Here is a 17,061-nt window from a genome sequence, read left to right on the forward strand (position 1 = left end):
GTTTATTTGGTTTTATGGTTTTATGCTTTTTATCATCGCGGTTTGAACGCAGAACGGTAGACGCCGTGATACCGTCAGTTCAGTTTCAGAACGCACCAGAGCATGAATGATTTAGTAAATCCAAGAATATCTGAAGTTTCATGGTGTGCTTTTCAGAACAGAAGCCTTTGACTCTGTAGAGATCAAGGAGCGAGGAGAGTTTTGATTTATTTTGTCCTTTGTTTCTCTTGGTCTGGGTTTCTTGTTGTTGTTCTGTTGATTAGGACTTCTTAGATGGTTCCCATCGGGTTCAAGTTTTGCAGCGAATAAAGACTTAATTTTTACTATTGCTATCTTTCACGTCATCATGAGATCCCAAAAAACTGGTTCATATAGATATTTGGTTTAAACTATTTTGCTTTGAATTGTAATTCAATATCAAGATTAAATCATTAAGGAAAAGAAACAAAAAGAAAAAGAGAAAAATGATATATAGTTGATAGTTTTTAAATTTATAGTCATAAAATAACTTTTTACTATACTTGTAAACCGTGTTTTAAAACTTGGATTAGACTGGCAAGTTCAACTAGTTGAATTGGGAATCGATTAGGCATTTGGTCGAAGTCTACTTAGAAAGCTACTCAACAAAAACTCGATCAAAAATTGGGTTGAACCGAAAACCGTAAAAATTGGTAAAAAGTCGTGTTTTATTCATTTTTTTGTTGCCATTCTTTTTTTTTGGTAGTTATTGATTTGTTTGTTTTATCCTAAATTCCCTTCATCTCTAAAGCCCTAATTTTATTTCCCCAACAATCAATGACACATTTGAAACCACAAGGAAAAACTTCCAACCAAATAGCAAGAGAGGAAGAAAAATAATGGATCTTTATATCTATGAATGTCTTTTTCTAAGATCTATAGATCTAAATAAAAATTAGGGAAAAGAAAAACAGCAAAAAAGAATGAAATTAAAGAAAGGTTGAAGGGTGCCAATTTGAAGGAAGGAAACAACAAGAAAGGGAAAATAGTCGAAAAAAAAATGGAAAAGATGCAGAGCAAGCCTGGAACTTCGCGTCATGTTGGTGATGATGAATGTTGAAGCAGACGAAGTTGAGCAAGATATTGCCTCTTAAGTGTAAAAATTTTTTAGTACTTTGTTCTGACCCTGATGTTTTGAATAATTATAAGTAAGTTCCCAAACTTTTCTTATAATTTCATTGTGCAGTTTTAGTTTTTGTATTCTTTACAAATAAGCCTTGATTTGTTGAAGACTTATTATCCACTTTAAACAACTTAGGCTCATCGATGTGTATTTGAACTTTGGAAACGTTAACAAATTAATTCAAAACTTGATTTTTTTTTGTTGAAAATTCTTATTAAGTACTTGTTGTTGATTGGACATTTGTTGAATTAGCAATTTAGTGATCTTTTACAAATTTGATGGATAAGGAATATAACTAATTTAAATGAATTTGACAGAGAAGGAGCATAAGGTTGAAAATGAATGTAACTAATGTATTTATACTCAATTTTCTATATTATTTATATATAAAAAATTGATGCATATTTATGTCATCAAAATGATGTTATCCAAGTATTGAATATTGGTCTAATCGATCAAACCAATTAACTCTTGACCTCTAACTTTTGCTAGCCAATCTGAGTTTCAAAACATAGGTTATAACTTTGCCTCTACCCAAAAATCATGGTATGGCGACTACTTTTAGCAAATTAGATATGTTACCCCAACTAATAGAACCAACTGCAGAAGATAACATTTGATTATAGTTCTAAATAGTTTCCATTCCACTCCACCTTTATTAACACGTTAAGAGCTCACTAAAAATATCTAAAAGTGAATATTAGTTAGAATAACTAACAGTGGCACTCAAGATTTAACTCAATTGAGTTTGTGTATAGAGAGTTACTTAAAACTGATAAGGACATTAGTCAGGTAACGAAGAGGTCCCTGATTCTGACTATAAAACCCTCCCCTTACTCTGTTCTTCCTCGCAAGACTTTACAGTCCCATTTGAAAACAAATAAAATAAAAATAAATAAATGAATAAATACTGGACGTGTACATCTCTTAGGAGACAAAAAGATGAACCAGAAAAATGGTAACCAAGTCTATTTTACATTTCCATTTAAACATAAAGAGTATAAGATGGAAATTCTGTATTAAGGAGAATCTGGAATTGATGATGGAACGGGGGTTAGATCAGGCATGCCTCATGGATTAACTTGTTATCTTGATTAGTTATCCTGACATGTATAGAATTTGTATAGTATAGATTATACAGCGGTGATTGATGTGGTAGGAAGTTCCTTCCTTTGTAAAGCTTCTCTTCTGTTGATCAATAAAAGAAAGAGTTTTTTGCTTAAAAAAATATGGAAATTATGTAAGCTAATTCATGTTCGTGACGATATAGGCTTAATGAAAAGATATGCAAGTGAGCTTATCCAGTGCATGGCTAATTCTTTGTCAGGTACAGTTAAGGCCTGTCCATAAAACTTATAATGTAAATTGTGAACAAAAATGAAAAAAAAAAAAGGAAAAGAAATACACATACGTGCCTTCGTCACTTCTATTTCCTAATGCCTTTTTGCGGAGCAGCTCCCAACTTTCATCCTCGTTTAGCAATGGAGGCTCATGGTGGTAACCATCTGGATCAATGTGTAGTGCCATGTCCCTTTTACGAGTTGTTAGCAGTATTTTGCTTCCTTTCTCTGTCATCGGGAAAGCGTGTTTTATGGAATCCCAAGCCTCTATTGACCAAATGTCATCAAGAACAATCAAGCATCTTCTCTGCTGCAAGACCTGGCGAAGCTTTGTTCCCAACTCCTGCTCTGTGCTATTCATTGTTAGTGTTCTTCGCTCAGTGTCAGGGATAAGTTCAACCAGCATTTCTTGCAAAAGATCTATTGCTTGCCATTGTTGTGACACACAAACCCATGCAAAACCACTGAAGTACTTCCTCAACCTAGGATCATGATATACTCTTCTAGCCAGAGTCGTCTTACCCAAACCTCCCATTCCATAAATTGAAATGACTTTCTGGGAGCCAACTTGACCTTCATCGAGCAAACACTTGAATAAAATCTCCACATCAGTCTCCAATCCAATGAAATCATCGTCAGCCACAAAGGAGTACGTCCGCCTTGACTTTTGTTGCGTGGAACTTGGTGCTTGTTGTTCCATAATAGTAGTTATACCATACTCAGCAAAACCGTGGGTAAGGCTAGAGATCCTATTTCTGAGACTTTGAATCTCTGACCCCAGATTATGACGTGTATAGCATTCGTTGAAGATGCAAGCATACCTTTCAAGGAAACTTGTAGAATCTTGGGACGAAACTCTGAATGCACATAATCTTCAACCAAATCATTGGCTTCATAAGCAATAGCTTTAAATTCTGCAACCCGTGTTTGGACTCTCTCCCTTACACTCTGCTCTGTATCTGCATACTTTAAGAACCATTCCATCTATTTCAGATCTTCATGGAGTAACCGAACTTGCTCATTGACACCTTGCAGAAAATTTGCTTCTTCAATCAATAGTTTGCCAATGCTTTCTACAGTAAAGATTGAATTGCATCTGCCATTCAAATTAGCTATGTGATATAGTATTAAGAAATAATATAGTATGTGAGAGTAATATGATACGGCACGAATTTGCTCTGCCCATCTGTGTTTTGGCTGGTTATATATACTTGGTCATGTGATCATCACAAAACATGATTTTATCCCTTGCTTATGAAATTACCAACAGCTTTTTTTCTTGGATGTCTATTCTTCTTCTAGATTAGGTCTCCAATATTTTTTCTCATGGATTTTATTCCTTTCTCTACTTTAATAATGGAGTAACTTCTCCAGTTTTGCGTCCAGTATTAATATTTGTCCGTGCAACTGTATCAAATGTTAAACAAATAGCATATTCGTATGAAATTACTGAAAGCAAGCTATCAATTTAATAATGACTAATGAATGTTGATGCAGGTAGATGCTATCTTCTTTATGCGTTTATCCCTAGCTCTCTTTACATGTGTTTTGTCTAATCTATGCCCTTAAACTTTAGTAGCTGTCCCGCACTCCCACTGCTTGCTTTATGCCTTCGTATGTTTGTCTTTATTCAGGTGTTCCTTACTTCAGATTTACAGCTTTCAAAAGTCGCACAGTGCACGAGTTAAATTGTCTGAGGAAGGATTCTGGGAAACAATCTATGTGGGGACTGGAGTTGGGCATGTGGTGACCAATCAGTCATTAGGCTGTGAAAACTCCCCTTGAATAGTGGAGCTTTCTTTAGTCTAGTGTCTTTTAGCTGATTTAAGCTATACATTACTAAAGAAAAGAGCATATACACTTAAAAACTAAAGGCCCAATATCTCGTGCTTCGTGATGCAATGCAGCATGTCATGCATCCGCACTTTCTATTGTCATAACTAATTACAGAAGTTTTGAGCTTGGATCCGTTAAAAGGGAGGGAATGAAGGAAAATGGAAGTTTGGATTTAACATTTAACTGAGGGAATTACTCTGGAAACCGTGTAGTTTGGCGAGAGAGAGAGCACTAGAACTGATAAATAGTGCAGGAACCATTTCTTCATGCTAACAAATGGGGACTGCAAATCAATTTCTAATTGCAGAAGAAGATTCTAAGCTAAACCTGCGGGATCCGCAAGTCGATGATTTTGCATAGAGGTGTCAAAATGGGTGACTTGGACGGCTTTTGAGGACTGTTCTGGGATTAGGTTTATAATTTGACAAAAAAAAAAAAGGACGGGTTTGGGTTGGATAAAATGGGTAATAGGTATAAATGATTCAATCCATTTATATCCATTTAATTATATGGGTATAAATAGATATGTCAAAAAATGAATTGGGTAACCCAATTACTCATTTATAACCCATTTATTTTAACTTTTTGTAAACTCATTTAAATTCATTTTTGCAAACTAAGTTATCAATTTATACCACTCTTTGTACCCATCATTAGTTTTAAATATTTACTTATAATGTTCAATAAGCCTAATTACTAATTTTTTTTTCATTTATACTCTATATCACAAAATTGCATATTATTTAATAATTGAATAATAAGAATATAAAATTTTGAACTAAGTACTATAAAAGTTAATATAAAAACTTAATCCAAAAATTTTGAACCCCTAACACTTTTTCATATATAAATTTAAATTTTCATTTTAGAAAGATAAGAAAAGAGGCTAAAATTTATCATAAATTGGTAATGCTGAAAAATGAGCAAGTTAACAAACTAAGAGAAAATAAAATAATAAGATAAGAGAAACAAATAATAATAATAATAATGAAACAAAAGTAGTTAACATCATGACAAAATGAAAAATTTGAAAAAAAAAATGGGTGGGGCAAAAGAAGAGACTTGGGGTAAGAAAATTCTAAATGAGTTAATTGGGTTTGATGGGTTATCCATTAAATGGGTATTATTAGGTAACCCATTTATATCCATACACAAAAATTTAAGATACTCATATCCATCTATTCATGGGCAGGTATGGGTAAATTTAGTTAACTGGGTTGGTTTGCCACCTCTAGTTTTGCCATTTTTCTACGATTAATATTAGGGGTGCGTTTGATAAAATTGAAATCTGAAAACTGAAATTTGAAATTTGAAATCTGAAATTTGAAATCTGAATTCATTAAGTTATTGAATTATAAAATATTAAATCTAATATATTTAAGAACATATCACATTCAGTGATAAGTAAATAATTTATTACTTAAATTTGGGAGCAAGTTTTGCCTGAAAAATTCAGTGCTACTTAATTAATTCAATTGTTCAATTTTTGGTTATCAAACGGTTTGAATATGTTAAGATTTGAATCCGTTTTATTTAAGTGCTGAACTAAGTTATCAAACAGGACTTAGGTAAAATTGCGAGAAAATATGAGATGGAACAATACCACCTTTGTACTTTCTTGTGGGAACATTTTGCACCCATAAGTGTTCCTTTCACAAGTATAAAAAGATGTGATTTAAAAAACTGCCCTAGGTACATCTTACTCATTTTCCCCTAGGTATATCTTACTCATTTTCCAAAAACTGGACAATGACAGTCTTTCCTGTTATTGAATCTATAAAGAATTACACTCATTTGATTTAACTTGATAAGATTAAATTGGTTTTTTAAAAAATTTAAATTGTAAAATTTGTGAATAGTAGATTATATTAGGTGGCTTGAAGAAGAGCTTATTAGATTCAAGCGCAAGATTATTTATATCCTTAAAATTTTATTCACTTTTATATGTGGATTGTTCAATTTATTATACTTTAAGTCAAACAAAATGGATAAATAACACAATATTAAAACAAAAATAATTACCAATTTTTTTTAAAAAGAGGTAATACTAAACTTAGTTTTTGTTTGAAATTAGTTTTTTTATTATTTGAGTTTATATGAACTGTTAAGCTAATACTATTTTCATTTTTTGTTGATATATTTATAGTTTACTATTATTGCATTTTCTTTTTTAAAAAATAAATTTTGATTAAATCTCTATTTTCCTTCTTTAAGTTTAAACTAAGGCATACCAAATATTTTTAGCAAATTTGATTAAGAATTTAATATTGGACTAATTTGACTAATTTGATAAATGAAAATAATATTAGCATAAATTTTTAAATAAATTAAAATAATAAAAAAAATCTTTAAAATAATGAGTTTAGTATTACCCCTGTTTTTTGAAATTTCTCCAATTGCATTTATTTTGGGTAATGTTATTGGCACTCCTCATATGTTATTTACACTCCCATTATTCCATTTTCATTTTGATGACACCATATTACCCTTGCCTAATTTCATCTCTTTGCCTATGAGTTTACTAGATTTTCTCTTACATTCTAAAACCAATTAATTATTCCATTACACATTAAAATGGCTAATTTAAAATTATCTCTAATATGTATTATGTATTTTTCTACAAAACTTCATGAAATTATATGATGACAAAGATCAATCTAGCAATATAATATGAATAAATTCCAAACATCAAACCTAAAAAAATAAATAAAAATAAAAAATCCTGGGCATCAAAGATGATTAGAAACTGAGTATAACTATAATGTCTCATAAATATGACACTAATACTTCAAAAAGTCTACTAAGAATAACTCATATAGCCACCATAGAGGGAGTGAAACTTTCTAGTATATTTCAACAAAAGCATAATAGCATCTAGTATCCAAATGATGCAATGAAACCTCAAATTTAAAAAAATTGAAATCTGCAAAATTGAAATTGAAATAATAATATGAAAAATAAATTAAATAACAGTTATGTAGATTTAGAAAAAGAGAAGCAAAAGTTAATTTTTTATACCTTCTGGACACAAACAACAATTGTGTCGAACTTTCTTGCATGTGAATACAAGATGGGGTAGGAATTAGAGTAGGGATAATATGATCTCATCAAGATGAAATAGGATAGTGGGAATGCAAATAACATTACCTTTTATTTTTAGTATTGTGTTATGCATCCATTTTATTTGACTTAATATCTAATAAATTGAATAAAACATATATAAAAGTGAACATTAATCTAATGAAAAAAATTTCAAGGATATAAACTAAATACCAACTATTTTTAACTCTTTTTAGTTGATATTTTTGTATAATTGATATGATAGAAAAGATGTAAATCCTTTAGCAATGAAAGGAAATGATTGTTAGTTATAGATAAGTTCATGAATAAAGGGGTAATAATGTCATTACACTCACTTTTTTTTAGTATTTCTAATTTTGACTAGTCTTCATGGGGCTAAACTATATATTTTTGAGATTGAAGGGGTAGAGTACGACTGCCCTCTTAGTTCAGAGGGCCAAAGTGTCAATAAACCCACCATAAACAAATATGGAACTAGAAGGTCAAACAGGAAATTTCACAGATTCATTACTATTTACCCTTGAATTTTTAACATGCTCTCACTTTAGTCATTAAAATTTAGTTTAGAATACTTTACCCCCAAAATATAAAATCCACCCTACTCTTAGTTTTTAAATTTTAACTGTTGACATTCTATCCCTAAAGTATGAAATTTATCTTGTAGTTTTAATTCCTAAAATTTGAGTATCACTTGCTTACTATTTCATTAGTTTTGGTACTTTCGTAGGATGGATTTTATATTTTAAAAAGTAAAGTGTGCAAAACCAAAGTGCGATGTATTTTAAACTTTAAGAGGTAAAGCATCTAAAAATAAAGTTTAAAAATTGAGTGGAATATATCTACTATGTAAGGGTTCAAAGTAAAATGTACTTTAAGTACCTTGTAGTCATGTAGTAATTTCAATCTACTTTCTTATTCCATTGCTTGGAAAAATTCAGTCTATAAGTCAACAAGTTCAATTATTGTCCTACAACAAGGCCAGGAAACTCATAAGCAATTTCACTCTACTTCTTTTTATTCAATAATAACAAATAGTGACGCCTTACCGACCACTACGACTACTTTGTCTGTTATCTCTATTGAAAAAAGTCTTGCACTTATGGTTTGTATTTTGGTTGAAATCATCATCTTTCTCTGAATGTTGTCTTCTCCTCATACTTAATTTTGAGTGAGTAGGTGCACGATATACTGGGAATTTTTTGTATGTTCATTAGATCACCAGCTATTGCAAGAGGTTTCATTTTCTCTCAAGTAAGTGCTGAATTTTGTTTCTTTTTCTTAAACTTAAAGTTTTTCTTTTTAAATCGTAGCTTCACCATATGAAGGGATTTGTTTTGGAAAATTCTACAGATCACCTATCGCTATCGCTAGAGTACTCATTCATTCAAAAGTAAGTGCTGAATTTCTTTTCTCTTTGTCAGAATTTGTTATTTGCTGCCAAATAACCTTTAGGGCTGCAATTTGGCTTCCTGTTATTCATGTTCTAATACACCAGTTTGGAAGCATGTGCATTGTACATTACGGGTGTTTCTTTGTATATAGTTATTTTGAATGATATATTTCATGAAAGAAATAAGTAGGGTAAAATATTTAAATATTTAAACTTGATGAAGGTATTGGTAATTGGTCATCTTTTCGGCAGACTTTAAGATTCCTTTTGGTTATACCCTCAAATTAAATTCACCATTGGATGGTGAAATAATAATTGTTTTGTACCCTTAGATTGTAATATTTTCAAAAATTCATAATCTGAATCACTAATCATCTCTTAGGGACAAAGATTGTGGGAATAATCGCCTGAAAGGACCATAGAATTTTCGTATCTCTTCAGATTTTGATTAATTTTAGTTTATCTTTCACCAGTTTTTTTTTTTTTTTGTGTTTCGCAACCATTTGTATTTTTTTTTGGATTGATATGCCAGGTGACCGATGGGTGTCTAATACTTTCCAAAATAACAACAGGCTGTCTAATATGAGAACCTTTTTATTTTATTTTATCATAAGGTTCAAAACATTTCGTTCTGCATTTGATGATATCGAGCTTTGCTACATTTACTTGTACAAAAAAAATTTTGTCCTTTTCTTTTTGACATCCCTCTCTTGCCCCTAGGAACTTAATTAAAGTTCACTTCCCTTTCATCATCCGTAATTTTCAGGTCACACTTGATGGAAGCGTTATTGGAAAGTCTGGTAAAAATTCTGAATTCTCCCATAATCCAAGAGGAGCTTAGATTGCTTTGTGGTATTGAAACAGAGATACAAAAGCTTTCAAGCTTGCTATCAACAACCAAAGCAGTGATTGAAGATGCCGAGCAGAAGCAGTTTACTGACAAGGCAATTCAACTTTGGCTGCAGAAGCTCAATCTTATTGCTTATGAAGTCGATGACATATTAGATGATTATGCAACCGAAGTCTCGAGAGAACCGAAGTGCAACAACATATGTTGCAATGTATTCCATTGTCTTCCAGCAACATCAAACATATGGTTTCGGCACAGGCTTGGAGCAAGGATGAAGAAAATCATTGGAAAATTTGATGCAGTTGCTGATGAGAGAATAAAGCTTGGATTAAGTGATCAAAAGCGTGGGAGCAACCACTTTCTGGTTGATTCCACTGCAACACGTGAGACTGGTTCCTTGCTAAATGAACCTGAACAAGTCATTGGAAGGGACGAGGAAAAAGATAAGATTGTAGGAATATTGGTGAATCAAGTTAGCAATAACCAAAATGTATCGGTACTCCCTATAGTGGGTGTTGGAGGCCTTGGAAAGACAACACTTGCACAATTGGTCTTCCATGATAAGCGCGTAATTGAGCATTTTGAGCTAAAACTCTGGGTTTGGGTTTCAGAGGATTTTGATGTGAAGAGGATAATAAAAGCCTTAATTGAGTCTGCAAAAGGGACTTCTGCTGAAGCCCTAGGCTTGGATCCTCTCCAAAGAAATCTTCAAGAGCTGTTGAGAGGGAAAAGATACTTGGTTGTACTGGATGATGTCTGGAATGAGAATCGAGAGGAATGGGAGAACCTGAAATCTGTTCTGGAATGTGGATCAAGAGGTAGTTTTATTGTCACGACAACTCGTATGGAGAAGGTTGCCACAATAATGGGCACATTACAGACACATTATCTGTCGAGCTTGTCAGACAATCAGTGTTGGTCACTGTTTAGGCAACGGGCATTTGGTCGTCACGAGGCAGAAGAATTTCCTAACCTTATAGCCATTGGAAAAGAGATTGTGCAAAAATGTGGTGGTGTTCCACTGGCTGCAAAAGCTCTTGGAGGCTTTCTACGATTTAAGAGAGAAGAAACCGAATGGAACTTTTTGAAATGCAGTGAAATTTGGAACTTACCTCAAGAAACAACACATATCTTGCCTGCGTTGAGATTGAGCTACCTTAATCTTCCGGTAGAGTTGAGAGGTTGCTTTGCATATTGTGCAGTATTTCCCAAGGGCTCTGAAATTAAAAAGGAAGAGGTAATACATTTGTGGATGGCAAATGGATTAATTTCATCTAATGGAATGATGGAAGTGGAAGATGTTGGTGATGCTGTGCTGGCTGAACTTCATTACAGATCATTGTTCCAAGACGTGATGAAAGATAAGTTTGGCCGTGTTCTCACTTTTAAGATGCATGACCTTGTCCATGATCTGGCTCAATCCGTAATGAAGGCTAAACACGGTGGAACAGAGTCAAATAGAACCATGATGTTGTGTATTAGAGGTGGCAATATGGATAAATGGTTCATAATTGGTTTTGACTTAATGGATGGTGGATGAAATTTATCCAATCCATTTAGATCCAATCCATTAAATGGATCTAAATGGATGGATCTAAATGGATTAAATAAAAACCAATTATCCATTTATAATCCATTTAAATATTTTGGTTACTTTTTTTTTATTACCATTTCTTATAATATGAAAATACTTTTTTATGTACTTGTAAATTTTAGGTGTTGAAAATGACAAAAATCAATAAATGACAAAAATAATTGGAACTAACCATGAAGATTGTTGTACAAATAGCCATATGGTAATTAATGAGGGATTAATGGGGACTAAATCACATCATAATCTAAGGAGAGAGGTTCAACTGGGCTTACGGAGGACTAAACCACACCCGTATGAATTTTTTTAAAAAATCACATATTGTGACAATTAATAGGAGGTAATATTTAAACTCTTGATCTCCCACCCATCAAGGCTTAATCCTTAAGTTGGCTTAAAACCAGAATGCAACACAAGCATTTGGTCATACTGGAAAGGTAAAGGCTGTCTTTCTGTATTTGTCACTTCTGAGCACAGACTTAAGCAGGCAAGGCACTAGTTGCTTTCTTTATTTTCTGTCCAAAATTAAACATTTTCACTGCGGTAAAAGAGTTAAAAGGTCGGAACTATTATATCATTGAATTAGCAGAAATTGAGACACCACGTTTATGATTTGATGGCGGCTGCTAGTTGCCATCATCATCAACGTGTTCATAAGGCCGGTGGAATAAACGCGGAGGAGGCCAACACTAAAGAACAGAGGAATGAGATAGAGTTGAAAAACATGCAACAGGTTTCTTTTATTTGGTTTTTAAGTAAATGGATATATATGGTTTTTGTGGATAATCCATATAAATCCATTTAATTTAATGGTTTTACTTTGGTCATCCATTTAAAACCAACATTATAAATGGATAATCCAAATCCATTTAATTATGGATTATATGGATGGATAAATGGATTTCAATCCAAATTGCCACCTCTATTGTGTATGCCAAATGATCAGCTAACAATGGCTTTTCCTATTACAAGCACAGGCATTGACCAGTTTTCTGCTTTCTTGTCAAAATGTGGTTCCTTGAGGGCGCTCATTGTAAGGTCAATGTGGTTGGAAGGACACTTTACGAAGTTGCCACCTGCAGTAAGCAACCTGAAACATTTAAGGCATCTAAATCTTTCAGGATCTGACATTGTTGAACTACCCAATTCAATTTGTGACTTGTGGAATTTGCAAATTTTAAACCTAAATGATTGTGTTAAACTTCAAAGTCTACCCAAAGGCATGAGGTTCCTCAGAAATCTTAGACATCTTTGTCTACAGGACTGCTGGAGATTGACTCGCATGCCAAGTGGAATTGGGAGGTTGACTTGCCTTCGTACGTTGAGTATGGTCGTCCTGGGTGGCAAAAAAGGCTTCCGACCAAGTGAGTTGCGAGACTTAAATATACTTAGAAGAGAGCTATCAATTAAGCAGCTTGAGAGGATTGAAGACAAAAAGGATGCAGAGGAAGCTTGCTTAATTAAAAAACAGAGTCTCTGCGAGTTGTATTTGGAATGGGATTCCGAAAGAATGTTTCAACAATACAACGATGAGGAATTGCTCGAAGCCCTGAAACCCTGCCCCAACCTTCAATTTCTAAATATAGAAGGCTTCAAAGGTTCATCATTTCCATCTTGGATTTCAACTGTAACAAATGTTCATGTGTATGACAGTGCAGCGGAGTACATAGTTGGGGCCTAGGAGAGTACTGCCGCTGTTGTTGCAATGTCCCTATCGTTGAAACAACTGGACTTAATAAACATGCCCAACCTAAAAGGAATGTTAGGAAGAGAAGTCCAAGGTACTGCTAGTACTCTTTGGGTGTTCTCTAGACTTCAATCCTTGTTGTTTGTGAATTGCCCAATGTTGACATTGCCGTTGCCAACTATGTCTTCCCTAAAGAGGTTATACATCGACAGCTGCCCCAACATGGCATGGGCTTCAATCTCCAATCTCACTAGTCTCAATTCCTTTACAATTAGGTACATTAAAGGATTGAGTTGTTTTCCAGAAGAGATGCTACAAAATCTTAGTCTTCTTCAATCCCTAAAAATTTTGAAGATGAAGGATCTGCGAGCCTTACCCAGAAGCTTGGCTAGCCTCGCGGTCTTGAAGGTGTTGGACATCGAGGGATGTCCCAAGCTCAAGTCTCTGCCAGAAGAAGGATTGCGGGGCCTTGCTTCTTTGCATGAACTCCATATCAAGGAATGCTATAATTTGGTGAGCCTCTCAATGGGGACTAAGGCCCTCAAATCCTTGACTCATCTAAGCATCACATGGTCAAACGCAACAGCTCTGCCAGAGGAAGTCAAACATTTCCCTGCACTACAAGTACTGGATCTGCGACATTTCCCCAATCTAACTTCATTGCCAGACTGGTTTGGAGACCACCTCACTTCTCTTCAACACCTGACACTAGGAGTTTGTCCGAAGCTTGAAACACTTCCATCCAGCATTCAAATGATGATGACACTCCGAAGTTTGACTATACGTTACTGCTACCTACTGGGACTACGGTGTGAAAGGGGAGGAGAGGAATGGCACAAAATTAAGCACATCCCGTACCTGAAAATTGAGTAATACAATTATATATGGGTGGGTCTGCATATTCATGTATTACGTAATAAACTATTTGTGTACTAGTACCCAATTTATACCATACCCAGTTGATGCATAGGGAATGTATATAAATACAAAAAGAGTAAAAACTATGGAGCATGACCAGCTTCTTTAATGAAAAGTCAGAAGAGTATCATCATTTCAATACTTGGCAATTGATGATGGCATGTAAGCCGACAGTGCTGTCCGACAACAGAGCCTCAAGCTATCAGCATCAAAGATTCCAATTGCACCATCCAGAAATCCCGTGTAGACCAACAGGCCATCACAAGAGTATATTGCACTTGAAATGGAGGCAGAAAGTGCATCTCGTGGATAGCATAAACCGTTAAAATCATGACAAGAAGGAGGTACTCAGAGCAAAGACTTCAAAAAAACTTCTGAAGAGGAAGGGATAACACTACTAGAAGACAACTCTATATAGCTTTATAACATGCCAGGGAACAAAATTATGCAAATTTTTGCTGCATGAAAGAGCTTTTGTATTTATCATGTAACGATCCACGGCACCAATCCCAATAATTTGGGAGAAAAAAGATGAGAAGATGCTATGCGAGCAGACATGGGAATGGAAGTTTGAAGGCCACTAAATGCCATTCACTGAACGAATCTAGAAAAATAAAATGGGAGATAAAGTTATTGTCTCTGTTCCCTCTTTCAACCTTCTCTTGGTCCTTGACTCCTTGGTAGAAACATAAACTTTTAGGGAAAGAAGGAGAATATCGCATCCACAGTTAACCCAAACACATGATGTATCATCCTTGAATTGTTGCAAAATTGATTTTCATAATGTCTTTCATCATTTATATGCAGCACTGAATGTTGGGAATTAAGATTGCATCAGTGTGAAGAAACTCATATCAGAGGATGATCGAGAGACCAGAGAACTAAATCTCTCTGATTCTTAACACATAAATTAGAGGACGGTCTAAATAATGTTGGTGCCTTCATTATTTAGCAGAAAACATGTAAATCTGTAAATACATTTTAATAACTGCAAAATGGATATAAGATTGAAGATTCCCAGTGTTACATCATCTCACTAATCTTTTATTAGAAGCATAAAATAAAACCAGGAAAAACATGTACAGAATGGTCTGTTAACAAGTCATAGCTTAAGAACCTTGAATTTCTTTTGGAAAACATACTTTTTGATACCATGATACAAGAACTTAAGGATGTCATTTACTTTGGAGGACATCTGGACAGAGATTTCACTAGTTAACATGATAATTTTGCATCTGATTTGGCGAATCCAAAATTTCTTATCTTTCATGCCAGGGAGAGGAATAAGGAAACTGGCTCAACATTAGGGATTTGATTAAAAAATTCTTAAAATGCCTAAGGCGAAATGGCATTGACCTAAGTTTCCTCAGGAAAAGATCGAATGAAAATGGACTAAAGTTGAATTAAAGAGTCCATGTATACCAGAGGCCATCACAGCAATATGTTGCACTTGCAATGCAGAGGAAGAAAGTGAGTCTTGTGGATTCCACTGCAATACTAGCTAGACATTCTAAATCCATGATTGAGAATAGGTAGAATAGACTAGAAAAATTTCTCAGCTTTATCTTAATTCACGATGGATGTAATTCGTATAGCAATCATCTGTAACTTTATGCAAAATCACGATTTGCGGGTGAAATCACATGCTACATGGAGCATAATCTATATCCACTTGACAAACATTAATTAATTTCTTAGAGCTACTCTCATTTTTATTTTATTTTCTTTTCATGTGATGATATCCCTTATGAATCTATCTTGTTTGAAAAATAATTGAGAGAATTTGCTCTAATCAAAAGTGTTATGCTAATATTTTTTTGTAAAAATTATTATACAAAAACACAGCAGTGGTACCATAAGTGCACAATAATATGTGCAAACTGCAACTAGAATACCATATAACTTGAATCAATATTGAAAGTAATCACCAAAAAATTTAAAAAAAATAAAAATCTAAATGATGGGCCTTGTATACCTGGACTTCCCAAGGCAACCAAGGTTTCTAGAAGACTTTGAGACCCATGATATGATTTGGATACATGGGCCTTTGTAGAGAACTTTTAGTGACATTTCTGGCCCATATGTCAATGCAGAACAATTAGAAGTGGACAAAAACAACCGTTAACTTGAAAATGCGCCATACCTAATTCAATCGGATCTGAAAATTAGGATATCCGATCTATATACTATTTGACCGGAGCAAAAGAGTGTCAAATACCCACTTAGATGCGGGATAGGGTAGGATCACATAAATTAAAAATCCACAGGTACCAAATCCCCCCTCCCCCCCCAACACACACACACACACACACATATTATTTTTATACACATACCACAAAATAATATTTTTAAAGCTAAATAAGCAATTTCATTGAACAAATTATATTACAAATATGAGAGACTATAGTTTATTCACGAGATTTATTTGTAGAAATCATGATCCTATATTTTTTAGAAAAGAGTTTAATTAATGTGGAATATATATTTAAAAAAAGGTACTACTTATTTCAAAATTTCATTGATTTTGAATTCTTTTAATTTTTTCTTGTTTATGTATTTTCTTCGCATGTTTGTTTCTTGGTAGGAGACTTTTTATTAAATTTTAGGTGAATATATAAAATACAAAAATAAATTGAAAAAGTTTTTTTTTAAATTAAATGATAAGCAAGGCAGGACGGTACCCGTTAGGGCGGATAAGGGTCAGAAAACGGCTGACCTGCAAGGTGCAAATCGAGTGAGCCAATTGATACACGAGACAGATACCTGACCCGTGCCCGCCCCTCGAAACATCTTTCTAAACCAAATTAGTTGACCAAACAGCCCAATGCAAACTAGTGTTAATTAAGAGCAAATTACCCCGGGAGCCATTGAACTTTTAAATAATCAACTTTTGCCACTGAATTAAAAAAAAGTATAAATTTTGAATCATTCCGTCTGATTTCACCATTAACTCTACTAGATCTAACAATTAATAGTATGTGTCGTGAACAATGCAGATTCTAAGATTTGGCAGAGTTAATAGTAAAATTAGATGAAATTACCCAAAATTTACATTTTTTATAGTTCAATGGGTAAAAATATACTATTAATAGTTGAGTGGACAAATATTGACTATTTTAAAAATTTAGTGGCTATCCGAATAATTTGCTAGTTGATTAATGGTAGTCTTTTCGTTTAGACCAAGGAATTTAACAAAGGATTTCAAATTCATCTGAATTGTTCTAGTA

The 17,061-nt window shown here is 33.7% G+C and overlaps 2 protein-coding genes across 2 annotated transcripts in view; both read left to right on the forward strand.

The window, feature by feature from the left end:
- Positions 1-317, forward strand: part of LOC113780188 (putative disease resistance protein RGA4) — a 6,199-nt gene extending 5,882 nt beyond the window's left edge. Inside the window, exon 2 of the mRNA XM_027326001.1 lies at positions 264-317. Coding sequence (XP_027181802.1) covers positions 264-317 — 54 coding nt within the window. The remainder of the gene's footprint in view (positions 1-263) is intronic.
- Positions 318-9,564: 9,247 nt separating this feature from the next.
- Positions 9,565-12,910, forward strand: LOC113780189 (putative disease resistance protein RGA3). The gene is made up of 3 exons (XM_027326002.1): positions 9,565-11,061; positions 11,819-11,962; positions 12,176-12,910. The coding sequence occupies exons 1-3, from the start codon at positions 9,565-9,567 to the stop codon at positions 12,908-12,910; spliced, it is 2,376 nt and encodes a 791-aa protein (XP_027181803.1).
- The last annotated feature ends 4,151 nt before the right edge of the window (positions 12,911-17,061 follow it).

Source organism: Coffea eugenioides, chromosome 8 (genome assembly GCF_003713205.1).
Source record: "Coffea eugenioides isolate CCC68of chromosome 8, Ceug_1.0, whole genome shotgun sequence".
NCBI lineage: Eukaryota > Viridiplantae > Streptophyta > Magnoliopsida > Gentianales > Rubiaceae > Coffea > Coffea eugenioides.